Source organism: Elephas maximus, chromosome 19 (genome assembly GCF_024166365.1).
Source record: "Elephas maximus indicus isolate mEleMax1 chromosome 19, mEleMax1 primary haplotype, whole genome shotgun sequence".
Classification (NCBI taxonomy): domain Eukaryota; kingdom Metazoa; phylum Chordata; class Mammalia; order Proboscidea; family Elephantidae; genus Elephas; species Elephas maximus.
This window is the reverse complement of record NC_064837.1, coordinates 15107382-15134728: the sequence shown is the minus strand read 5'-3', so window position 1 is coordinate 15134728 and position 27347 is coordinate 15107382. Positions and strand designations below refer to the sequence as shown.

Below are 27347 nucleotides of genomic sequence, written 5' to 3'. Positions count from 1 at the left end.
TGATTCTCATAGAATCTTAGACTTCACTTTTCTGTAACACAAGATGATCACCAGTATCCTTTTCAGCATTAAGTTTTTGTAATATCTAAACGACTTTAGGAAACCTTGGTGGTGTAGTGGTTAAGAAAAGGTCTGCAGTTTGGATCCACTGGGCGCTCCTTGCAAACCCTATGGGGCAGTTCTACTCTGTCTACAGGGTCGCTATGAGTCGGAATCGACTCGACAGCAAAGGGTTTCGTTTGGAAAAGACTTTAAGTAATCTTAGAAGCCTCAGTTTCTTCATCTGTAAATTAGGGACATCAGTATCTACCGTATAATTTATGATATAAGGTTGTTTAGGGGATGAAATGACGCAAAATATTTGTGTTCCTCTTTGATTTTACAGAGCTAAATACTTTCCTTGAAGAGCGACTATTATTCCAGTTGCCAGAACAATAACACTGTTTAAATCAACGAGAAGAACGTCTTTATCCAAGTCGAAAGGTCCCACGGAACCGTACACCCTGTCTTGCGCTGTTGTCGCTCCGGACCTTTTTCTGGTTGCACCTTACGCCCGGCTTTCCCGAGCCCGAGGAAGTGAAAGCCTTCCCAGGTCCCCAATGCATGCTGGGAGCTGTAGTGCTGTTCCTAAAGACGGGGCCGTGAAGTCATCGGTGGCCGCCGGGAGCCACCAGCACGTGGCGGCGAAGGGGCGGTGCGCGCTAGCGGTCGGCACCCGGGGGCGGCAGTTGCCGCCCGCCCTCGCGTCTCTGCTGCGGTGCCCTCCCGACATGCCCGAGGAGGCGGGCTTCCCCCCGGCCAAGAGATTCCGGCCGGGCTCCGGGCCTCCGAGCCGCTCCGGGTCCTACCCGCCCGGGAGGCGAGTGGTGATGCTGCTGACTGCGGGCGGCGGCGGCGGCGGCGGCGGAGGCCGGAGGCAGCAGCCGCCGCTGGCCCAGTCCTCCGTCAGTCCGTACCGCGAGGCCGTGGAGCTGCAGCGCCGGAGTTTGCCCATCTTCCAGGCTCGGGGGCAGCTGTTGGCCCAGCTCCGAAACCTGGACAGCGCGGTCCTCATCGGTGAGTGGCCGCGCGGGCGAGCCCCTCCTTGCTTGCCGGCTCTGCGAGAACACCTTTTCTTAGTGCCTCGGACCCTATTTCACTCATTCGTTTCTGCAGCAAACCTGAACGCCTTTTGTGTGCTAGCCCGGGAAAGGGCCTCGAAGAGCCGGACAGCCCTGTCCTGGAGGCGCTCACAGTCTGGTGGGAGTGGCCACCGTGCAGGCAAAGACCTTCCCTGTGAAAGCGCTTCTGTGGAGGGGCGTACCTGGGCTTTGGGAGCTTAGAAGAGTGGATCTGACCCAGTCTGGGAGGAAGGTGGGAGGAGGTGGTCCCGGTGGTGTTTGAGCTGAGTCTTAAATGGTGAGAATGAGCGAGGCGGCAGGAGGGAGGGCATTCGTTCTCCACCAAAGGAGAGCCAGCGTGAGAGAGCAACTAAAGGCGAGAAACAGTCCGGTCTGATGGGCAGTAGTAGTTTGAGGTGCATGGATTAAGAGGCAGAGTTGCCAGAGCCCTTGATCCCCAAGGTTTAAAGATGGGCAAAGTAAGAGGGGCTCCTGGAGGAGCGAGAGACTGAACTGCTAAAGAGGGGAAGGAGACCCAGGAGAGCTGGTGGTTAAAGGAACAGAGCTGTAAGAAGGAGAGTGAGCAGACCCAACGGTTAGATCCAGTAAGGTAGGGACCAAAAAGATGCCCACTGAATTTGTACCAGAGGTATTGATTGTGGACTCTACTCAGCTATTTCAGCAGAGCTGTAGGGGGAAGAGCTGACTTGTCACGGGCTGAGGAGTAAGTAGGAGAGGAGGGAATGAAGACAGTGGGAGCAGACTTCTGTTTTGAGAAAAAAGAGGGAGGCCGAGAGGAACTTGGAAGTAATCAGACGCTGAGGGGAAGAACACAGTACAGAGGGAGGCTGAAGATGGAAGGAGTGCACTGAGGAGCAAAGATGGGGAGGTATGGGGAAGAAGAGTGCTTGGCGACAAGGCCAGATGCAGAGTGGCCTGAAATAGGTCTAAGAGGCCATGGGGCTGGAGAAAGGACGTAAGAGTGGGTGTGATTGTAAAAGAGCTTGTAAACCCATAAAAAAAAAAAATCAAAGTCATTGCCACTGAGTCAATTCCGACTCATAGCGACCCTATAGAACAGAGTAGAACTGCTCCATAGAGTTTACAACGAGCGCCTGGTGGATTCGATCTGGTTGCTTTTTGGTTAGCAGCTGTAGCACTTAACCACTATGCCATGAGGGTTTCCAGAAGGAGGTTGGGAGATCGTATTTGAAGACTTCACTTTTTCTATGTAATAGGCACAGGAGCTCTGCTGAGAATGGGAGGCCCAGGCCTCAGGTAGACCCTTGGGGAGGATGAGGACAGAAGGCAGGCTGCAACACAAGAAAAGAGATCAGTGGCAGTGCTGGGTGTCTAGGTGCACTGTGGCCCTGCTACAAACCTATACCTTAGTTTGCATGCTTGGGTTATTTTATGTAGCAATGCTTGGTTGCCTTCTTTGCCCCGTAAGAACAGAGAAGATGATTGGAGAGAGACATTGATCTAAGTTTGGGGTTTGCCTGATGGATTCAGCAGGAGGAGTGCAGAATAATCAAATTCTTAGTCCAGGATTCTTGCCTAGGTCAGGAAGGGTGAGCAGTCGGTGGGGCCTGGTGGACTGGGAGAAAATGGAGGAATATTAGCATTGTAGGGGTCTGTGGGGTTAGAGAGGTATAGTGTTAGCAAGGGAGGGGAAGACGCACAGGTTTACAGAATTCAGTGTTCTAATTAGGCACTGTTAAAAGAACCTGTGTTGTTGTTAGCTGCTGGGAGTTAGCCTTCAACTCATGGCAACCCCAAGTACAATAGAATGGTCCCTCACCATCCCCGTGATTGGTTGTGGATCAAACGGCTGTGGCCTATAGAGTTTTCATTGGCTGATTTACAGAAGTAGACAGCCAGGCCTCTCTTCCTAGTCTGGCTTAGCCTGGAAGCTCCGCTGAAACTTCTTTACCATAGCAACATACAAGCCTCCGCTGACAGGTAGCTGTTGGCTATGCCTGAGGAACCTTGGCCAGAAACGAACCTGGGTCTCCTGCATGGAAGGTGAGAATTCTACCACTGAAACCACCATTGGTGCTTACTGTTTGCAAGATGCTCAAGTACATGGAAAAGACAGCCAGACCTTCTCTGCTGTCTAGGAGCTTCTGGTACTGGAGGAAGAGAGAAGCGTTTTAATACTTCAGTGCAGTGTAGGATGGTCAGTGCTAGAAGAGATGGACAAGGCGCTAAGGAATACAGAGGAGGTGCAGCAGTGCAGCCTTAGGGGAGGGAGTGAGGTCTAACTCATCCAGGCACTGTACTAGGCATCTGACGTGGATTATCTCAGTACAACAATCCCTAGGCAGGTACTACATCACCCTCATTTTAGAGATGAAGAACCTGAGGCTTAAAGGTTAAGCAACTTGTTCAAAGGTAACACGCTAAATGGCAGTCAGGATTCAAACATAGGAAGTCTGACTCCAGAGCCTGCACTCATTACCATGTAGCAATGCTTGGTTGCCTTCTCTGCCCTGTAAGAGCAGAGAAGATGGACGGAGAGCGACATTGATCTAAGTTTGGGGTTTACTTGATGGATTCAGCAGGAGGAGTGCAGAATAATCAAATTCTTAGTCCAGGATTCTTGCCTAGGCCAGGAAGGGTGAGCAGATACACACACACGCATACACAGCAGCCACAGCAAAGTCTTAGTCTGCAGCTTTCTTTAAGCACTCTGCCATGGCCCACACTGTTACAGAATGCCTGCCTGGTAAACTCTACAGAGTACATGCCTCAAAATATTTGCATGAAATATTTTAAATTAAAAAATAACTTAATTAGAAAATGGAGATAAGTAAAAAAAATTTACTATGCCACCATCTTAGAAGAGAGACCGTTAACACCTTGTGTGTTTTTCTATTTAGACTATGTATAAAATACATTAAGTTTTTTAAAAAGATCATACAGTTCATTGTTTTGAATTCTGCTTTTTTCATAAACTGTACCATGAACAATATTTCCAGATAACTAAGCATTCATTTAAATATCTTTAAGAATAATACATGATTATGGTGGCACAGTGGTTAAGCACTTGGCTGCTAACTGAAAGGTCAGCGGTTTGGACTCAACAGCTGCTGTGCGGGAGAAAGATGTGGCAGTCTGCTCCTCTAAAGATCCCAGTCTAGAAAACCCTATGGGGCAGTTCTCTGTCCTGTAGCATCACTATGAGTCAGAATTTACTGAATGACGGTGGGTTTTACGGTAAAACGTTAACGGTATGGAGGGGTGGTAAAGTAGGAGAGAAATCCTCGAACCTCCTATTTCCACTCCTCAGAGGCTCTGTTAAACCTCTTATATATCTTTCTAGAAAAATTGTATGTATGTTCTGGTATATATGTGGGCATTGATAATGACTGGGGGAAAAGACAAGTCCCAGAACCACATATAGGGCATTTAATTGTGCGTGTGTGTGTGGCCTGGAGCTCCACTTAAAAAGTATCTTGGAGGCATTTGACAAAGTTCAACACTCATTCATGATAAAAACTCTCAGCAAAATAGGAATAGAAGGAAAATTTCTCAACATAATAAAGGGCATTTATACAAAAAGCCAACAGCCAACAGCCAACATCACCCTAAGTGGAGAGAGCTTGAAAACATTCCCATCGAGATCGGGAACCAGATAAGGATGCCCTTTATCACCACTCTTATTCAACATTGTGCTGGAGGTCCTAGCCAGAGCAATTAGGCTAGATAAAGAAATAAAGGGCATCCAGATTGGCAAGGAAGAAGTAAAAGTATTTCTATTTGCAGATGACATGATCCTTAGGCAGAAAACCCTAAGGAACCCTACAGAAAACTACTGAAACTAATAGAAGAGTTCAGCAGAGTATCGGGATACAAGATAAACATACGAAAATCAGTTGGATTCCTCTACACCAACAAAAAGAACATCGAAGAGGAAATTACAAATCAATGCCATTTACAGTAGCCCTCAAGAAGAGAAAATACTTAAGAATAAATCTTACCAGAGATGTAAAGGACTTATACAAAGAAAACTACAGTACACTTAAGCAAGAAACCAAAAGAGACTCACATAACTGGAAGAACATACCTTGCTCATGGACGGGAACACTTAACATTATAAAAATGTCTATTCTACCAAAAGCGATCTATACATTTAATGCAATTCCGATCCAAATCCCAAGGACATTCTTTAATGAGATGGAGAAACAAATCACCAATTTCACATGGAAGGGAAAGAGGCCCCGGATAAATAAGGCATTACTGAAAAAGAAGAACAAAGTGAGAGGCCTTACTTACCTGATTTTAGAACCTACTATACTGCCACAGTAGTCAAAACAGCCTGGTACTGGTACAACAACAGATACATGGACCAATGGAACAGAATTGAGAATCCAGACATAAATCCATCCACATATGAGCAGTTGATATTTGACAAAGGCCCCAAAACAGTTAAATGGGGGAAAGACAGTTGTTTTAACAAATGGTGCTGGCATAACTGGATATCCATCTGCAAAAAAATGAAACAAGACCCATACCTCACTCCATGTACAAAAACTAACTCAAAATGGATCAAAGACCTAAATATAAAATCTAAAACGATAAAGATCATGGAAGAAAAAATAGGGACAACGTTAGGAGCACTAATACACGGCATAAACAGTATAGAAAACATTATAAAGAATGTAGAAGAAAAACTAGATAACTGGGAGCTCCTAAAAATCAAACACTTACGCTCATCCAAAGACTTAACCAAAAAAGTAAAAAGACTACCTACAGACTGGGAAAAGGTTTTAGCTATGACATTTCTGATCAGCGCCTGATCTCTAAAATCTACATGATACTGCAAAAACTCAACTGCAAAAAGACAAATAACCCAATTAAAAAATGGGCAAAAGATATGAATAGACACTTCACTAAAGAGGACATTCAGGTAGCTAACAGATATATGAGGAAATGTTCACGATCGTTAGCCATTAGAGAAATGCGGATCAAAACTACAATGAGATTTCATCTCACTCCAACAAGGCTGGCATTAATCCAAAAAACATAAAATAATAAATGTTGGAGAGGCTGTGGAGAGATTGGAACACTTCTGCACTGCTGGTGGGAATGTAAAATGGTACAACCACTTTGGAAATCGATTTGGCGCTTCCTTAAAAAGTTAGAAACATAACTACCATGTGATCCAGCAATCCCACTCCTTGGAATATATCCTAGAGAAATAAGAGTCTTTACATGAACAAATATATGGACACCCATGTTTATTGCAGCACTGTTTACAATAGCAAAAAGCTGGAAGCAACCAAGGTGCCCCTCAACGGATGAATGGATAAATAAATTATGGTGTATTCACACAGTGGAATACTACGCATCGGTAAAGAACAGTGAGGAATCTGTGAAACATTTCATAACATGGAGGAACCTGGAAGGCATTATGCCGAGTGAAATTAGTCAGTTGCAAAAGGACAAATATTGTATAAGATCATTGTTATAAGAACTTGAGAAATAGTTTCAACTGAGAAGAAAACATTCTTTTGTGGTTATGAAAGGGGGTGGGAGGGAGGGTGGGAAAGGGGTATTCACTAATTAGATAGTAGGTGAAGGGAAAGACAGCACACAATACAGGGGAGGTCAGCACAATTGGACAAAACCAAAAGCAAAGAAGTTTCCTGAATAAACTGAATGCTTCGAAGGCCAGCGTAGCAGGGGCAGGGGTCTGGGGACCATGGTTTCAGGGGACATCTAAGTCAATTGGCATAATAAAATCTATTAAGAAAACATTCTGCATCCCACTTTGAAGAGTGGCGTCTGGGGTCTTAAAATGCTAGCAAGCAGCCATCTGAGATGCATCAATTGGTCTCAACCCACCTGGATCAAAGGAGAATGAAGAACACCAAGGACAGAAGGTGATTATGAGCCCAAGAGACAGAAAGGGCCACATGAACCAGAGACTACGTCATCCTGAGGCCAGAAGAACTAGATGGTGCCCAGCTACAACCGATGACTGCCCTGATTGGGAACACAACAGAGAACCCCTAAGGGGGCAGGAGAGCAGTGGGATGCAGACCCCAAATTCTCATAAGACCAGACTTAATGGTCTGACTGAGACTGGAAGGACCCCAGTGGTCATGGCTCCCAGACCTTCTGTTGCCCCAGGACAGGAACCGTTCCCGAAGCCAACTCTTCAGACGTGGGTTGGACTGGACAATGGGTTGGAGAGGGATGCAGGTGAGGAATGAGCTTCTTGGATCAGGTGGACACTTGAGACTATGTTGGCAACTCCTGCCTGGAGGGGAGATGAGAGGGTGGAGAGGGTTAGAAGCTGGCAAAAAGGACATGAAAAGAGAGGGTGGAGGGAGAGAGTAGGCTGTCTCATTAGGGGGAGAGTAATTGGGAGTGTGTAGCAAGGTGTATATGGGTTTTTGTGTGAGAGACTGACTTGATTTGTAAACTTTAAAAAAAGCATCTTGGACATCTTTTAATATCAGTTCATATAAATCTACCTTATTCTTTTGAAAAGTACAACATTATGTAATAGTTATATTTCGTTTTGTGTTTGCTGTACCAGTTACCTATTGTTGAACATTTATATTGTTTCCAGCATTTTGCTATCATAAGCAAGGCTGAATAAAACATCTGTGAAGCTGTATCTTTTTTTGAAGTGATATCTTTACACACTTCTTTGATTATTTCCCTAGAATCAATTCTGGCACCTGGAGTTGTATGGCGAAGGTTATAACCGTGCTAACCATTTGGGTATAATCGGGCCTCCCGAGAAGCAGTACCACCATCGGTGCCCCCTCAGCAGTGTCCACAAGTGCCCATCTTCCTGAAGCTTTACAGACTCCGTGTTTTCTTCTATCTGATTTCTCTGACTTTGTTTGGTAAAGTTTGTTCTAATTTGCATTTAAATGAGACTTTTTTTTTCTCTCCTAGGGGAAACTGGCTCAGGGAAAACAACGCAGATCCCTCAGTACCTCTATGAAGGAGGGATTGGCCGCCAGGGCGTCATTGCTGTGACCCAGCCCCGTCGGGTGGCTGCCATCTCTTTAGCTACCAGAGTCTCAGATGAGAAGAGAACTGAACTTGGGAAGCTGGTACCTGATTTTCTTCTTCACTGTCAGGAAGAGACAGTTCTCCTACCGTCCTAACCCTCCTCCCGTGTTCTGAATGAGACTTTTCTTTACAGACAGAAAGTCTTTTTCTTGCCACAGTTGTTTATACTCATCTCAGAGTTCTCCAGTTCCTAAGAGACCAGAGGGGCTGACAGGCTGTTAGTCGCCATTGCTTTCGGAATCTTTGGCAAGTTGGATAAAATAGTTCTCTTTGAGCGCTGTTAAGGTTTCGGTAACCTCTGTTAAGTAACATTTATATATGTTTCTAGAAAGATTATAAGCATTATTCTAGCAAAGATGTGGGTGTTGATAATGAGTGTAAAAAAAAAAGCACGTCCCAGACCATATGTAAGACAGATTTGTGTTTTTGTGTGGGTGTGTGTTCACTTAAAAACTGCTTGAGGCTCTCTCCATATCTGTACACAGCTTCACATGAAAGCAGCAAGTAGCCTGGGGTTTGTAGGTTAATTTTAAGTTCTACGTATTTGTGTATTTTCCAGTTTTTCTTCTGTTATTAATTTCTAGTTTCGTTCAGTTGTGGTTGGAGAAGATACTTTGTATTATTTCAGTCTTTTTAAACTTATTAGGACTTGCTTTGTGACCGAGCATGTGGCCTGTCCTGGGGCATGATCCGTGTGCACTGGAGAAGACTGTACATTCTGCTCTTGTTGGCTGCACTGTTCTATATATGTCCGTTAGGTCTAGTAGGTTTATAGCGTTCTTCAAGTCCTCTATTTCTTCATTGATCTTCTTTCTAAATGTTCTTTTGTAGGTTAGTTTAAATTCTTTGTGACACTTATTACCACTGCAGTCTTTTTGTGTTTCTCCCCCGCCCTGGGACTATGTGACCCCCAAGCAACAGAGCAGTGTCAGTGTTGGTCTTGTTCACAGTGATGACGCAGGCACCCAGCACAGCGCTAGACAGGAAGCAGCTGTGCAACAGGTGTTTGATGAATGAATGGATGATTTTTTTCACCCAGGTTGGCTATACGGTGCGCTTTGATGATGTCACCTCGGAAGACACCAGGATCAAGTTCCTGACTGACGGCATGCTCCTGCGTGAAGCAATTTCGGACTCCCTGCTCCGGAAGTACAGCTGTGTCATTCTGGATGAGGCCCACGAGCGGACTATCCACACAGACGTGCTCTTTGGGGTGGTGAAAACTGCACAGAGGCGGCGGAAGGAACTGGGAAAACTGCCTCTCAAAGTACGTGTAGCACGTTTAAGGAAATAGTCCTTTATTTCGTCCTCGGCTTGTCTTTCTTGGCCTATTCTGCTTCCAAACCACGGGGGAGTTAGCCGCGATGGGAGCAACGCAGGCCTCGATCATCTGCCTTTCCTGTCCCAGTTTTGTTTTCATCACGTCTGTGCTCTCTTGCATAGGTGATTGTGATGTCAGCCACAATGGATGTGGACCTCTTCTCTCAGTACTTCAACGGAGCCCCCGTCCTCTACCTGGAAGGGAGGCAGCACCCAATCCAGGTTTTCTACACCAAACAGCCTCAGAGTGACTACCTGCATGCGGCATTGGTTTCCGTCTTCCAGATCCACCAGGTATGGGCTGGGCCTCAGCTTCCTGAGGAGTTCTGTGGCACCCTGCAGTTGACATTGACAGAATTCGGCCTGGAACACAAAAGCTGCTGACTCAGACAGCTCTGTGAGTTTGTCGTGTTTGGGTTTTTGTCCTTTTTTTTTTTTTCATTACATTTCTTATTTTCTCTGAAAAGAATAATACTTCAACTGTGAGTGCAGAAACTGACCAACATCTTTGCTCAGCTAAACCGGACAGCCTCCATATGTGAGAGCAGTGGCTTGCAAATGTGTTTTGATCATAGCCCCCAGGTGGAAGCAGCTGAGAGCACATTTTACTTTGTAACCCAGTCCATGGTGCCTGGCACAGGTATATGATCAGTGAGTGCCAGCCAGGGTATACATGTAACTGAAGCAAGCTTTATGGAACTACTTTTACTACATGTCATATAGCATTGTATTTTATTAAAAATAAAGAAAATATTTTCCACTTCATTTAAAAAAAAAGGTTGATATTGGTCCAGTGGAAACCCTGGTGGCATAGCGGTTAAGTGCTATGGCTGCTAACCAAAGGGTCGGCAGTTCAAATCCGCCAAGCGCTCCTTGGGAACTCTGTGGGGCAGTTCTACTCTGTCCTGTAGGGTCGCTGTGAGTCGGAATCGACTCGACGGCAATGGGTTTGGTTTTTTTTTTTTTAATGGTCCAGTAATGGGTCACTACTTATAGTTTAAAAAAGCTGTGTAGTAGAAAAACCTTCCAGAATCTTTTTTCATTTTATGAAGCACGTGCTTAAAAAGATGATTGATGGGATCATCTCAGTTTTGTTTTGTTTGTATAAAAATGACCCTTTTTACCTTCCCATTAACATTCTGAGAAAATCTAGAGGCAGACTTTTTTTTAAATCCGTTTTTATTTTACTCTAAGTGATACATGTGCAGCCTAAAGTTTACAAAGTCAAGTGGTTCATTCTGAAAGGCTCGTAATGGAAAAAGGGCAGTCGCTTTAGCTTCCTCATCTCGAGTTCTCGCTCTTCAGACGCAGCCACTTCCAGTCCCTTAGCTGCTCCCTCGGAGTGTTACTGCCACACAGGTAGTCCTCGGCTTACGGCGGGTCTGTTCTGACAACTCGGTCCTAAGTCAAATACCTCATTTTTTTTTCCTTCGGTTTTCATTATTACTGCCTTTTATTATCTTTATAAATCTGGTGGTGTTTTAAACAGTAAATCATAAAATTGAAGATCTGGGAGTGAATACCTGAGAATGATAATATCAGCAAATTCTGAGCTGCAACATGTTGTTGTTAGGTGCTGTTGAGTGGGTTCGTCAGTAAGTGCTTCAAGTCCTCTCCGCGGTCAGGAGGCACGGTTGTGTCATCTGCATAGCGCAGGTTGTTAATGAGTCTCCTCAAGTCTTGATGCTGCGTTCTTCATATAGTCCGGCTTCTTGGATTATTTGCTCAGCATGCAGACACACACCTTTTCTGATTTTAAACCATACAGAATCCCGTTGCTCTGTTCAAACAACTGCCTCTTGGTCTACATACAGGTTCCTCATGAGCACAATTAACTGTTCTGGAATTCCCATTCTTCATAATGTTATCCATAATATGTTATGATCCGTATCATCGCATGCCTTGCGTAGTCAATAAAACACAAGCGAACATCTTTCTGGTGTTCCCTGCCCACTCTGCTTCCGAACCCCGGATTCATCCATCTGACATCAGCGGTGATATCCCTGGTTTCACATCCTCTTCTGAATCCAGCTAGAGGTCCTGGCAGTTCCCTGTCATTGTATGGCTGCAACTGTTTTTGAATGATCTTCAGCAAAATTTTACTTGCCTGTGATATTAATGATGTTGTTCAATAATTTCCACATTCTGTTGTATCATCTTTCTTTGAAATGGGCACAAATAGGGATTTCTTTCAGTTGGTTGGCCAAGTAGATATTTTCCAAATTTCTTGGCATAGACGAGTGAGAACCCTCAGCCCTGTATCCATTTGTTGAAACATCTCAGTATTCTATCGATTCCTGGAGCCTTTTTTTTTTTTTAATTTTTATTGTGCCTTAAGTGAAAATTTACAAATCAAGTCAGTCTCTCATACAAAAATTTATATACACCTTGCTATATACTCCTAATTGCTCCTCCCCCAATGAGACAGCCCGCTTCTTCCCTCCACTCTCTGTTTTCATGTCCATTCCGCCAGCTTCTGACCCCCTCTGTCCTCTCATCTCCCCCCTGGAGCCTTGTTTTTTGCCAATGCCTTCAGTGCAGCTTGGACTTCCTTCAGTACCATCAATTCTCGATCATATGCTGCCTCCTGAAATGGTTGAATGTCGACCAGTTTTTTTCTTGATACAGCGACTCTGTATTACTTCCTTTTGTTTTTTTTTTTTTGATGCTTCCTGCATTGTTCAATATTTTGTCCATAGAATCCTTCACAATTGCAACTCAGGGCTTGAATTTTTTTCTTCATTTCCTTCAGCTTGAGAAATGCCAACTGTGTTCTTCCCTTTTGCTTTTCTAATTCCCGGTCTTTGCATATTTGATTATAATACTTGGTCTTCTTGAGCTGCCCTTTGAAATCTTCTATTCAGCTCATTTCTACCGTTGAGTTTAGCTCCTCTAAGTTTAAAAGCAAGTTTCAGAGTCTCTTCTGACATTCATTTTGGTCTTTTTTTTCTTTCTTGTCTTTATAATGACCTTTTGCTTTCTTCATGTATGATGTCCTTGATGTCATCCCACAACTCGTCTGGTCTTAGGTCATTAGTGTTCAGTGCATCAAATCTATTCTTGAGTCTCTAAGGTGTGTCTCTTGTAGGCAGCATATAGATGGATTGTGGTTTTTTTAATCCATTCTGCCACTCTCTGTCTCTTTATTGGTACATTTAGACCATTTACATTCAGCGTAATTATGGATAGATATGAGTTTAGTGCTGTCATTTTGATGTCTTTTTTTGTGTGTTGTTGACAGTTTCTTTTTCCCACTTAATTTTTTGTGCTGAGTAGTTTATATATTGTCTTTTCCTCTTATTTGTTGTTGTTGATTTCGTTTTTGCTGAGTCTTTATTTTTTTCTTGTATTTTATTTTGGTGAGTAGCATTGTTAGTCTCCTTTGTGGTTACCTGAATACTTACCCTGATTTTTCTAAGTTTAAACCTAACTTTTATTTCTTTATATCGCCTTGACTTCCTCTCCATATGAAAGATTTATGACTACATTTTTTAGTCCCTCTTTATTGTTTTAATGTTGTCTTCTTTTACATAATGACATCACTGTTTCCTTGTTTTGAGCATTTTTTTATCTTGATTTATTTTTGTGATTTCCCTATCTGGGTTGACATCTGGTTGCTCTGGCCTGTGTTCTAGACTTGGGTTGATATCTGATATTGATTTTCTAACCAGAGAACTCCTTTTATGATCCCTTGTGGTTTTGATTTGGTTTTTACGAATTCCCTAAACTTCTGTTTATCTGGAAATGTCCTAATTTCACCTTCATATTTGAGAGACAGTTTTGCTGGATATATGATTCTTGGCTGGCAGTTTTTTTCCTTCAGTCCTTTATATAAGTCATCCCATTGCCTTCTTGCCTGGAAGGTTTCTGCCGAGTAGTCTGAGCTTATTCTTATTGATTCTCCTTTGTAGGTGACTTTTCGTTTATCCCTAGCTGCTCTTAAAATTCTCTCTTTATCTTTAGTTTTGGCAAGTTTGATTATAATATGTCTTGGTGATTTTCTTTTGAGATCTACCTTATGTGGAGTTCGATGAGCATCCTGGAAAGATACCTTCTCATGTTTCCCGTCAGATTTATTCTTGAGATGGTCTCCAGATTCAGGTGGGATATACTCGAGGTTGTATTTTGTTTCTCATGGACTTGTTTTGATATTCTTCAGCTTCAGCTTGAACTTGCATATGAGCAATTAATGGTCTGTTCCACAGTCAGCCCCTGGCTTTGTTCTGACTGATGATATTGAGCTTTTCCTTTGTCTCTTTCCACAGATGTAGTTGATTTGATTCTGGTGTTTTCCATCCAGTGAGGTCCAAAAAAAAAAATGTATATAGTTGCCATTTATGTTGTTGAAAAAAGGTATTTGCAATGGAGAAGTTGTTGGAGTTAAAAATTCTATCGTGCAATTTCCAGTATCCTTTCTATCACCAAGGCCATATTTTCCAAATACCAGTCCTTCTTCCTTGTTTGCAACTTCTGCATTCCAATCACCAGTAATTATCAATGCATCATGATTGCATATTTGATCACATTCAAACTGCAGAAGTTGGTAAAAATCTTCTGTTTCTTCCTCTTTGGCATTAATGGTTGGTACGTAAATTTGAATAATAGTTGTATTAACTGGTGTTCCTTATAGGCATATGGATATTATCCTGTCACTGACAGCGTTGTACTTCAGGATAGATCTTGAAATGTTCTTTTTGACGATGAATGTAACACCATTCCTCTTCAATTTGTCATTCCGAGCATAGTAGATCAAAGGATGGTCTGATTCAAAATGGCCAATACGAGTCCATTTCAGCTCACTAATGCCTAGCATATCAATGTTTATGCATTCCATTTCATTTTTGACAACTTTCAGTTTTCGTAGATTTGTACTTCACACATTCCATGTTCTGATTATTAATGGGTGTTTGCAGCTATTTCTTCTCATCTTGAGTCGTGCCACATCAGCAAATGAAGGTTCCAAAAGTTTGACTCCGTCCACATCATTAAGGTCGACTCTACTTTGAGGAGGCAGCTCTTCTCCAGTCGTATTTTGAGTGTCTTCCAATCTGAGGGATTCATCTTTTGCCACCATATCAGACAGTGTTCTGCAGCTATTCATGTTTTCACTGGCAACTTTTTTCAGAAGTAGACCGCTGGGTCCTTTTTCCTGGTCTGTCTTACTTTGGAAGCTCCACTAAAACCTATCCACCATGGGTGACCCTGCTGGTATTTGAAATAATGGTGGCGTAGCTTCCAGCATCACAGCAACACGCAGGCCACCACAATACAATAAATTGACAGACATGTTCTGGGTGCAGCATATTACTAACGATAAGATGCACCAAAAAACAAAAAAATGGATGGTTTTAAGTGTGGTTTGTCATAACGCGAATATGTTGTAAGGCGGGGGACTACCTGTATTTCTAAATAGCCTGCTTATATTGCATTTCTTGATTGGTCAATGTTGTTGTTAGGTGCTGTCAAGTTGATTTCAACTTAATAGTGATCCCATGTGACAGAGTAAAACTGTCCCATAGGGTTTTCTTGGCTGTAATCTTTAAGGAAGCAGATTGCCAGGCTTTTCTCCCACAGAGCTGCTGGGTGGGTTTGCACTGCAGGCCTTTTGGTTAGCAGCTGAGTGCTTAATCGTTGTACCACCAGGGCTCCTTTGATTACTATTAAGCATTGTACATTAATTTATTACCATGGTAGGTGAGGACTTATAGCACAATGTCCTTAAACCAAGCATCTGTGAGTACAATAGTATGGCCGTAGGATGCTCGCAGTCTACCATTGTCGCCTCCTGTCTTGTAGGACACAGTTGTACAAGTGTCTAATGTACTTTTGATAAATTTTTCCCCCAAATGTCCTAACAGCTATTATAAGCATATCATTAGTATTTTTAATGCATTCAGACCCAGCCCATTTTTTCCCTGGAGTCTTTTGGTTGCTGTTCCAGTTGGAAGCGGTTGCTCTCCTCGGCCCCCGTGCCGCTGCAGCCTGAGCTTCTGTCAACTCTGAGTAATCCCACTCTTTACCTCTTTATAGGAAGCCCCTCCTTCTCAGGATATCCTGGTGTTCCTCACCGGCCAGGAGGAGATCGAAGCGATGAGCAAGACCTGCCGCGACATTGCGAAGCACCTCCCGGATGGCTGCCCCGCGATGCTGGTCCTTCCTCTGTACGCCTCCCTGCCCTATGCACAGCAGCTCCGCGTTTTCCAGGGGGCCCCCAAGGTAAGCACACCGCCTCCTGTCCAGCCCCATCCCTGGGCACCCAGACAGATGTGCCGTTCCCCAGTTCCTGATGAGGTGGACAGGGTGGGGTGTCCAGATACCAGATAAACTAATTGGAAAGCTAGCAGAAATACAGTGTGTACCTACAGACATAGCACTCCTGAGGTAAGAACGGGGAGACAGCTGTCAGGGCAAGGGTAAAAGGTTAATGAATGACCCCTCTAAGGCCCAACACAAACAAGCTGCAGTTGTCCATTCATCAACTTCCTGTGACGTGCCAGGCACTGTACTCATGTGTTACATACAGGGTCTCTCGTCCTCTCAAGAACCAGCCAGCTAGGTTATGGTCCCATTTTATAAACGTTGAAGTCCTGAGAGGTGAATTGCTCGGGGGTCCACAGTAGCGGTTGGCAGGGCCAGTATTCCCACCCATATCTGCCTGCTTCTGAACCTGGTGCTTGTTCTTCTTTTACCTCGTTGCCTCAAAATACACTGCTGAGACTGTGCCCCACCTTCCACTGCCTGTCACCGGTTTTCATAGCTGACCACCACAGAATCTCTCGTTAATAATGGAGTCGTATTTTTTTGATCATGTGTGAGTTGTTTGGGAAATTAATGGTGAGGAATATGTTTTAAAACTTCTGAATCATGTGTGTCATATGGCTTTTTGGTTTTCTTTTAGGGCTATCGCAAAGTGATCATTTCAACCAACATCGCTGAAACCTCCATAACCATTTCAGGAATAAAATATGTAATTGACACGGGCATGGTTAAAGCAAAGAAGTATAACCCTGGTGAGAATCGGTAGCTCACGAATGTCTCTTCTGTGTCTCCTGAGCAGCTGTTGCATTTCCTCTATCCCACAGTTTCCCCCAAGCAAGCATTTCACGTTTGTAGCCAACTCAGATTAAGTGAGACAGTCCAGAAGCCATGTCCAGAAAGGAGTCCTGAGGCAGGTATGCAAGACTCAGAAGGCAAGGTGGGAGGAGGAGCCCAGGCTTATTAGCAAGACAGGGAACAGGGACAGGGACCTGGGCCAGGGTCTGGTCAAACCCAGATAGAAGCTGCAGGGGCAGCTTGCTACCAGGCCCAAGGCTCTCGCAAGAAATAACTTTAGAGTATGGCTGGTTTGAGCAGATTCCCTAGGCTGGAGTGAAGGGGGAGGCACCAGCTGTTTCCTGAGAATGCACTGGGGAGCTTGCTTGAAGTCAGTTTATTCATGTCTGTTTTACACCTCGCCTTATTCTGGAGGATTGGAGGCAGGTGAAATGATTGCTTCCAGATGGCTAGCTGAAATCCAGTGCCAGGCATTGGGGGGTGCTAGCGTTCACATGTGTGTCCTTCAGTGCTAATGTACGAGAAAGGGCTTCGTTCTCGAGGCCTGGCACAGACTGCACCTCCATCAAGACAAGTCATGTCCTTTACTCATAGGAAGCGAACATCATAGCCATCCCTGTGTTTTAATAGATCAGGGAGGCGGAGAAAGCACAGCCACTCAGGGCACTTAATTTCTGAGTCACTGACAAGGAGACCAACCATCCCCTAGTTTGCCAGCAACTGTCCCGGTTTTGAAGGAGCCCTGGTGGTGCAGTGGTTACAGCACTTGGCTGCCAACCGAAAGGTCGATGGTTTGAACCCACCAGCTGCTCCACGGGAGGAAGTTGTGGCAATTTATCTCGTAAATACTACCGCCTTGGAAACCCTCTGGGGCAGTTCTACTCTGTCCTGTAGGGTGGCTATGAGTCTGAATTGACTCGACAGCAGTGGGTTTGTTTTTGGGCTTTTGGGTTTTAGTACTGAAAGTCCCACACCCGGGGCAAGCTGGGACGGGTAGTCACCCTGCAATCTGAGCCAAGACCTGAAATCTGCTCTTGTGGCCCCTTGCTGTGAACACAAGGTTTTCCCGATGATTTAGTAACAGATTCCACACAGTGCCCAACTGAAGGCCCCTCTTACTTGGGGCCCCACCACCACAAAGCAGCCTGTTGTGTGCTTTGCAGCCTAGCCTGGAGTTCCTCTGAGTCCCTGCATTGCAGAAAGGTCCCAGGTGTTCTGAGGAGTGCTGCTTCTCAGACGTCAGGGCTGTAGAAACCATCGGTTTATGTGAAGAGTGAAGCACTCGTGTGGCCCGTTCTCCTTGCAGACAGTGGTCTCGAAGTGTTAGCTGTGCAGCGGGTGTCAAAGACCCAGGCCTGGCAGCGCACGGGAAGGGCTGGCAGAGAGGACAGTGGCATCTGCTACCGGCTCTACACTGAGGAGGAGTTTGACAAGTTTGATAAGATGACCGTGCCAGAGATCCAGAGGTGAGCTCGCTGGCTCCTGCTCTCCTGCCACACGTGCCACGTCTCTTCTGTCAGCTGGTGCTTTCCGGGCGTGGCACTGCCCTCACGAGCACGCCTCAGTGGGCAGCTCTGACTCATTGGCTGGAGGACCCGAGACAGGTGAATGCCCTGCGTCTCTCACTCTAGGTGTAACCTGGCCAGCGTGATGCTACAGCTCCTAGCAATGAAAGTCCCAGATGTGCTCACTTTTGACTTCATGTCCAAACCGTCTCCAGGTAAGTGGAGTCCTCGTCATAGTGGAAGGGTCTGAGTAGCTAAACAACTGATGGACCCTCCTTAAAAAAAACTTTTTTAAAGTGTTTTGATAGTCTCCTTTGTTTAGTTTGATTTGGTGGATAACAACGTTAGCTATCAGGAGCATCTCAAAATCGGCATATGGTAGGCTCTCTGCCCTCAGTGCAGTCCCTGTGCAAAAGCGGCAGTATCATAGAGGGACTCCCCGTTGGACTCCTTGGCCCCTGGAACCAGTGAAGGTGGCTGAGCGTGGTCCATGGGCTACTGCAGAAACCCAGTGGACTTTGTACCTTAGTCAGCAAAAGGAGCTAAAAGACTGGAATTTGAGAAGTTCCAAAGGTAATTTGAGAAGTTCCAAAGGTGATTTGAGTGCACCTTCCTTTTTTGACTGAATCATGTAAAGAGCCCCAGGAAGGATGCCAGGTGTCACTTCTGAAACGTCTGAGGACAGGGAGATGCCGAAGGGAGAGATGGGATCCCAGCCTTTGTCTCTGCTGGTGTTTAATTGTGCTTAAGTGTGCACCATTGTCCCTCACTGGTAGTCTCTCTGGGGAAGGAGAATAAATACTTGGGATTCTGAGTGATGATGGTGTTGACATTTAGCATCTCTTCAGTACAGTTTTCCTTTTCTTTCTCCCTCTCTTTTTAAGAAACACAAATGGTAGCATCAACAAAAACAGCCCAAAAGAATGGATTGGGTGTACAGGGCTCTCACCCTTGACCCTCAGGATCTCAGTCTCCCTCCCCTAAAGCTTCCGCTGTGACCATTTCCTAGTCGTTGCCCTCTAGAGAGCACCTGTGCATAATTACACAAATGGAAACATGCGTTAAGCACTGTTCCACAGTTTATTTTTTCTTTCAATTGGTAAATTCCTACCTACAAAGGAATAACGTATATGCAGAGTATACGGAGTAATAAAACACCTGCGTGCCCACTGCAAGTGCCGCCGCAACCCTCAGGCCCGTCCCTGGCTGTCCCGGCTTCCTTCCCGCTCCCTCTCCCACATTTCCTTTGTAGCTCTCTTGCATTTCTTTACTGTTTTATGATGTGTGTACATGCCCCTGAATGATACCCTGTTGAAGTTTGCATGCTTGTCTGTTTATTCCCTGGCACTCTCTCTTTTCATCCAGCATGTTTTGTACGGTTTGCGTTGATGAATTTTCCCTGCTAAACCCTATGCCACCGTATGAAGAAACCAAAATGTATTTATCCAGTCTCCCACCGATAGACATTCGCACATCGCTTTTACCACTAAATATATTTTATAGATCATTCCCTGTCAGTTTGTATGTATTTACCACATCTTTAGAGATGCTTGTTTATTATTTAATAGGCAATGCATGCACATGGTTCAAAATTCAGAAAGTGTGAAAAGGAATATAGTAAATACTGTTTTTCTCACCCCATCTCCCAGCCTCCTAGGCCACCTCTGAGGCAACTAGTATTTCCGTTGTTTGGTGTATGCAGGATAAAGCAGATGTCTGTTCTTCCCCAATCGTTTTTTTTTTTTAATTAGTAGTGGCAGACGGCAGACTCGACGTACAGCTCTGTACCTTGCTGTTGTTCACTCAGCCACTTGCTTTGTACGTTGCTCCATTTAGTGGATAAGAAGCATCCTTGTTCTTTTTCAGGGCTGTATGTGTTTCTGTGGTGTGAATGCCCCCACTTTGTCATGTGTTACTGCTAATAATGCTACAAAGTATCTATGTATGTAGGTCTCTGTATAATGTCTGCGTATAGCTGTAGGTGAAATTCATAAGCATAACGTTGCTGGGTTAAGAATTTATGCACATATTACCAAATTGTTGTTGTTGTTAAGTGCCATTTGATTCCAACTCACAGCAACCCTATAGGACAGAGTAGAACTGCCGCTGTAGGGTTTCCAAGGAGCGCCTGGTGGATTCGAACTGCCAACCTTTTGTTTAGCAGCCAGGCTGTTAACCACTGTGCCGCCAGGGCTCCATTACCAAATTACAGGCCGTTAATTAGAAAGGGAATTGAACTGGAGACAATGATGTCATTAATAGCTTTGAAAAGCATGTCGTGGGGGGCACTGGTGGTTGTGATCTTTGCTGTTCCTTGATGTAGAGTTATCAGAAATGCCCAGAAGTACTGAACTGGCTGCAACTTCTTTTTTTTTTTTTGACTCCTTTTTATGTCTGTGTTTCTTTAGATCACGTTCAGGCGGCCATTGCCCAACTGGACCTGTTAGGTGCTCTTGACCATAAGGACGACCAGCTCACCCTGACTCCAATTGGAAGGAAAATGGCAGCATTTCCTTTAGAACCCAAATTTGCCAAAGTAAATGATACAGTCTCCTCAGTCCCCTTTCTGTACATTCCAGGTTAGCCATCCCAGTGGCCTGTGAACCCAGTGCTTTTAGATTAATCCTTACCCCTTCTCTTAAATCCTTTCCACCCCCTCTTTCTGTAGAACACTGATTCTCTTGTGTGTGGGATTCAAGGATGTATTAACTCCTGAGCTCTGCCCACAAGGGATTTGGAGGCCTGTGGGGAAGGCAGGCATCTGTTTTACAAAAAAGCGAAGTAACATTAATATATACGATTGTGGTTGTAGAAACACCTGCCCCTGAACTCCTCAGAAGGGAAGATGCGAAAGCAGCACACAGAACTGCTGTATTCAGAAGCTGGGGAAGAACTTGGCTTAAACAACTGTGCATTTTGATTTGCAGACCATCCTCCTGTCCCCCAAATTCCACTGCACCGAGGAGATACTGACCATCGTCTCGCTGCTGTCTGTGGACAGCGTTCTCTACAACCCTCCTGCCCGGCGGGACGAGGTGCAGGGCGTCCGGAAGAAGTTCATATCCAGTGAAGGGGACCACATTACCCTGCTGAATATCTACCGGAGCTTCAAAAACATCGGTGGAAATAAGGTAAGCCTTGTCCTCTTTATTTCGTGGTATGACAGCTCCTTTCCGGCCTGTGTTGTAAGTGCACCGTCTCTTTCTGGCTGAATCATCTAAGGACCCTCAAGAAGAACTGTCATCTCCAAAAATTGGAAGACAGGGAGATGGAGAGATGCTGGCTTTGGTCTCTGCTTGTGTTTACTTGGGCTTAATTTGAGCAAGTTAGTTAAGTTCTACATAAGCTACATAACAGGTTTTTTCCTTACCTGCCCCAATGTTCTTCCCGGTAGTTTTTGCTTATATAATATTTCAGCCCTTTGGGTCAAGATGGAAAATGGCAGTATATTCTTTGATTTATTAATAAAGTCAGTAAGTGTTCCGTGGTGTACACACTTTTACTTTGCATTTTAAAGCATCCAGTTCTTTAAAGCACCATCTAGTTTCAGCAGCCATAAGCTTTTTTGCTGTATTTGCCTCACTTTATTTTCAGGGAAGCCCTGATCTCCTTTCCTATCCCTGTTTTCCTCGTGCAACCGCTGTCCTGAGATTGGTGTGTACGTTCCCCGTGGGTGATACACTTTTACTTTATATCCATGCATGTTACATACTATTTAAGTATTTTCTTATACTGTCCTTTTGCAGCTTGCTTCCACTTCCATGCTGCAGTGAACGTCCATACATGCCTCCTTCTGCGCATGGAGAGAATTTCTCTGGGGCCAGCCTCTGGGAGTGAAGCCGCTGGGTCTGAGCTTTACCAGGCTGGCCGCGTGGCTCGCCAGTGTTGCTAACACCTTTTATACTCCCCAAAGTAATGTATGAGAGTTCCCATTTCCACTGGCCCCTCCGACTCTCAGGCAAGATGACTTTAATTCTGCCAAGTTGATGGATGTGAAATAATACCTCAGTTATTTTAAACTGTTGTCAAGATTCCTCAAGAGATCAAGGGTCCTTACATTTGTGTATTGGCCATTAATAGTTCCTCTTCTGTAGTTGGCTCTTCATGTCCTTTGTCTGTTTTTCTGTTGGATTGTTGGTCTTTTTCTTACTGATTTGTAGGAGTTTTTTGTATATTCTGGAGGTACTAATCCCTTATTGGGTGTGGTGATGCAAATATTTTCTCCTAGTCTGTAGCCCTTTCCATGGTGACTTTTGACATAAGGGCATTTTTAGTTTTACTTTAGTTCGAATTATTAATATTTTCCATTATGGTGCATGCTTTTTAATATAAACATACTTTCCTCTATTTCTGGCACCTGAAATTTTCTCTGTCTACCTTCTGAATTCAACTGTGTTCGAAAATGGTTGTATATATTTTTTCTCTGTAGGAGTGAGGGGATTGTAATATCTCTTTTTGTCCTGCTCAGGACTGGTGCAAGGAGAATTTTGTCCACAGCAAGAATATGATGCTGGTCGCGGAAGTCAGAGCACAGCTGAGGGATATCTGCTTAAAGGTATTGTTCTTTCCTGCCATTCCCTGGGGGACTAAGCTGTCACTTTTTTCTAGGTAGGATTTTTTTTTAATTGTTTATTGTTAGTGATTATGAAAGTAGTTACCACTGTGGGAAAATTGGAAAATAAGGAAGAAAGTAAAAATTACCCACAATTCCACATCTCACTATTTTGGTTTCTTTCTTGATAGCCATGTTGTTTAAGTGCATTTTTTTTTTCATGTAGTTACATTTATGTATAATCCTTATTCAGCTTTTTTTTTTTTTGGTACTCAGCTTTTATAAATGCTTTTATGAAGTGTTTTTCCACTATTATTAAAATGCTTCATAAGAATTTTTTTAGTGGGAATATATTATTTTTTTAGATTATAAAAGCAAATGAGTATTTGTTAAGTATTTGTTAAACAATGCAGAAAATAGTGACAAATAATGCAAGAAGTTTGAAAGTCTCCCATAGTCCTGCCCTTCCAGGGCTAACCACTGTTAAGGTTGGAGTAGCTTCTACTGGACTTTTTTTCTGTGTACGTGTTTGTGCATCTGTCTCTGTGTATGTGTGTGTGCACCTATCTCTGTGTGTGTGCACACCTATCTCTCTGTATGTATGTGTGTGCATTTGCGTATGTGTGTGCACCTGTCTCTATGTGTGTGCACCTATCTCTGTGTATGTGTGTGTGTGCACCCTGGTTTTTAAATTTTTTTTTTGCATTGTTACACCATGTTGTGGTGAGCAGGGTTTACATGTGAGATCTTTTCCATTTCTTGCTTTCTCCTGAAACAGATGTCAGTGCCGGTTGTGTCATCCCGAGGAAACACGGAGAGCATCCGTCGCTGCCTGGCACACAGCCTCTTCATGAGCACCGCGGAACTTCAGCCGGACGGCACCTATGCCACCACAGACACCCACCAGCCAGTGGCCATCCACCCCTCGTCTGTCCTCTTCCACTGCAAGCCGGCCTGCGTCGTGTACACCGAGCTGCTCTACACCAACAAGTGCTACATGCGAGACCTCTGCGTCGTGGATGCTGAGTGGCTGTACGAGGCTGCCCCTGAGTACTTCCGGAGGAAGCTGAGAACCGCCAGGAACTGAGCCACCCCAGTCGCTGCCAGAATTGCTGCTTGCCTGGGAGCTTGGCTCACATCTGTCCTCCTAGCAGTCTCTTAGGCCGGCGCTAAGAGAGACATGAGTTTCATAGAGCTGGTGCACCCAGCTTCCAGGAGCTTGGAGGCGTCTTTGTTTACACTTTTATGACTCTACCATGTAGAAAGTATACAGGCCATTTATACTTCGTAAACTTCAAAGTTATGCTTTTGGTTCTTGCTAGCTGACTTTGGGCGACTTAGTTAATTTCTGAGCCTCAGTTTCCTCATCTGCCAAGTGGGGATGATGATGATAATACTTCCTCTCAGGGTCCAGGTCATGAAGTTAGGGGAAAATGAGTGGAAAGTACCTAGAGCTGTGTCTCACACACGACAGACACAATAGACATACAATAAATTGTGAGCCATTATTGCTTTTTACATGATGGGAATTGAGTACAACAAAATTCCATGAGTTCTTATGACCGTGAGGGGGACACTCCGAGAGGGGCCGTAGGAGGTCACAGAGCTTGGATGTTGTCCTTAGATCTACTTTAATTTCTATCTGAAGTTTTAAAATAGAAAACATAAGAAACTGACTTCTGTAGAAGTCTCCAGAGGGAGGTGCTTTTGTCTCTGACCTCATGGGATGGCTGCCCCCAGTGGCCCCCCACTGCCCAGGGTATGGCCTCCCTCTTGCTGTCTCCACAGAGACCGGTAAGGGAGTGCCCCCAGGTCGCCAGGCTGCGTCTGCTCCAGGAAGTCTCCATCTTTGGTGCCTCTGTAGTACATGTCTCCTGTCAGTGCTCTTAGGAGACATTTCAGCTTCCTGAGCTAAGGTTGATTTGTATCTTTTGAATCCTGTAAGTATAGACGTCAGAAACTGACTTTTTAGTATAATGGCTCCCAGCATACCCAGTTGTCTTTTTTCTCTCTGACTGGGCTCATATAAGCATGTCACCATAAGGAATGGCTCTGGGCTATACCTCAGCCATTTCTCTTCTGGCAGGACCCCTTACTCCGAGAACCTGGGTGGCGGTGGTGTAGCTGCAGGCCAATGAGAACCCAGAGGGCATTGGCTCATCCCGTCCACATCTTGGCTTTATATTCCTTGCTGCTTATTTATTTTCTGTCATCTTTTTCCTTCTTCTTAGGCACTTGGGGACAATCTGGCTTTGCCACTTCTTAACTGTGCCTGTTACCCACTCCTGCCCTCACTTTCCACATTTATCAGAGGGAATTGGAAGACCTGCACAGTCTTCCTGTTCCCATGTTTTGAGAAGGGAGAAGACACCAAAGGTTCTTCTTAGGTATGCAGTTATCAAAAGCAAATAATCTTTCCCCAGAGAATGTTCGGTCCTGGAAGAAGCTCTTTAATTGTGCTTCATTGGTCTAAACACATCTGTGCAGAATTTGGTCATTTCTTAAAATCGCAAAGTGAATCATGCAGTTTACAGGCATGGGGCCAAACTGTGCCTAGAATCTTCTTCAAAGACAGCGGACAGTCTCTTCAGTCTGGGTCAAGGAACTCTTCCGTGAGACCACGCCCAACGGAGTGCCTCAGTCCCACATTGTCCCCAGTTGTGCACGTGAAGGCCAGATCAGTTTCTATGACACCGGCTCCACCCTTGAGCATTCAAGCATTTAACCTGTGTTCAGGGGCTGTCGGGGCACCTGCGACTTATTTCTATTAGAAATAGCTACATTTACACCAAACAGAATTTGACAGATCCTGTACACCCTGTCTCACTGCGTTCTTAGACTTGTAGCTGAGGGCAGTGGTGGTTCAGTGGTAGAATTCTCACCTTCCATGTGAGAGACCCAGGTTCGATTCCTGGCCAATGCACCTCAAGTGCAGCTACCACTCACCTGTCAGTTGAGGCTTACATGTTGCTGTGATGCTAAACAGGTTTCAGCAGAGCTTCCAGACTAAGGCAGACTAGGAGGAAAGGCCTGGTGATCCACTGCCGAAAATCAGCCAGTGAAACACTACGGGTCACAACAGGCCAGTCCTGTTGGGCAGGGGGTCCCCGTGAGTTGGGGGCCGACTTGACCGCAGCTAAGAGACACAATTTTTAGCTAGCTCTTCCTCAGAACTACTTGCTTTTACCATTGCTAACTTTCTGAAAAAAAAAAATTTTTTTTTCCCATGTATTTTATAGAGTGCCAGCAGGCAGGAGGGTGTTTAGCCTGACTTGGTAAAAGAAAACATTATATTTCTAATAAAACATTCATCATGATGGTAAAAAATTAGGGGTAGGGTGATTTATTATATTTCTCAGCATATTATCTAACTAGAGGTGTTCTCTGATTCACGCAAAACTTTATGTAGATAATGTCCAGCTTAAGTACCTGAAAGTTTTCCAGAAATACCGTTTTCCGAGTGGGAGTAAGGGGTAAGGGAGTATAAATCGCCTCTGAGTAGCTTTAACGTTTCTGTATAGAAATACTTTTATCACTAACATTCTGGTAGAGTTTTAATATTTAGGTTTTTATCGTGCTTTTTAAGATGTTAAAACTTTTAACCTGGTTGCTCAGGGATTAAATCAGATTGGAAAACCCATTCTGACTCCTATGTATTACTACAAAGAAAGAAATGGTTATTTTTATTGAGCTGCAGGGAGTAGTATGCTTTAAACTTAGACTTTCTTAAGAAAGTTAAAATGCTTCACAATGATGTTGCAGTATCGTCCTGAGGGACTTTTTTCAATTGATAAAATCTCTGATGATGCGAGACTTCTTTTCCACCCAGTGAAATCCACATCTGGACTAGTCACTAGCTCCCCTGAGCAGCGGCATGTAAATAAATGCACTCCCAGCGTTTCGCACCCTCAGGCCTTCTTCTTGGTCATAAACTGTGAGACATCCGAAGTGAGAAAGGTTTCACTACAAGGGAAAGCACTGCAAACAGTGGGTCCTGAGGGGGCAGCAAAGAACCTTGACGTTGCATCTGTGCTGGTTTTAGCAAGGTAGCCGGACAGAGGCAAACATTTGCTCTGGGGTAAAACTCGTTACGTACTGTGACTGGTAAATTTGTTCAATCCAGCTACCAGGAACTGCTTGAAATTGGCCAGATACCATTCCTTAAACATACAAGGAAATACCGCACCTGTGGGGAAACAAGAATTTTTTTTTTTTTTGGCTTTAACAAAGAAAGTTAATTTTCTTGCAGTATAGTAGGCTAAAAGTCCAAATTCAGGGTGTCGGCTCCAGGGGAAGGTTTTCTCTCTCTCTGTTGGCTCCGGAGGAAGGTCCTCGTCCTCGATCTTCACATGGTTGAGGAGCTTCTCAGGCGCAGTGACCCCAGGTCCAAACGACACTCTCGTGGTGCTTTCTTGGTGGTATGAGATCCCCAACTCTGCTTGCTTCAAAACAAGAATTTTATTCTATTTTATTTGATCAGAATATTGTAACTTGCAAAAAAACGAGTCAGAAAAAAAATGGTTTGGGTTTATGTTGCATTTTGAGTCTGGTCTTGCTCAAACAGCTCTATAGAAACATCAGCTCTTGCATATGTAATGCTTAAATTTGCACATGACTATCAAGTCCATTAAAAATCAACCTTGTACATGATGTGTGTGGCTTCTTTCTTGGGTCTCCTTTCCCTATTTACGGACGGTTGTTTAGAATATACCAAGTAATTAGTCTTAATCTTTCTCACTAATTTGGGAAGACATACTTTCTCGGTACTTTATACATCCC

The 27347-nt window shown here is 44.4% G+C and overlaps 1 protein-coding gene and 1 non-coding gene across 2 annotated transcripts; both read left to right on the top strand.

Moving 5' to 3' along the window:
- The first annotated feature begins 627 nt into the window (after positions 1-627).
- Positions 628-26785, top strand: DHX33 (DEAH-box helicase 33). Its single transcript, XM_049861031.1, has 12 exons — positions 628-1056; positions 8019-8179; positions 9178-9405; positions 9582-9752; positions 15489-15674; positions 16357-16468; positions 17818-17977; positions 18143-18231; positions 20425-20552; positions 20944-21147; positions 22485-22571; positions 23347-26785. Exons 1-12 carry the CDS (start codon positions 771-773, stop codon positions 23653-23655), a joined length of 2121 nt encoding a protein of 706 aa, XP_049716988.1. The 5' UTR covers positions 628-770; the 3' UTR covers positions 23656-26785.
- TRNAG-UCC (transfer RNA glycine (anticodon UCC)) lies at positions 25421-25491 on the top strand. The gene has a single exon. It is a non-coding gene; the product is annotated as a tRNA-Gly (tRNA).
- Positions 26786-27347: the final 562 nt, after the last annotated feature.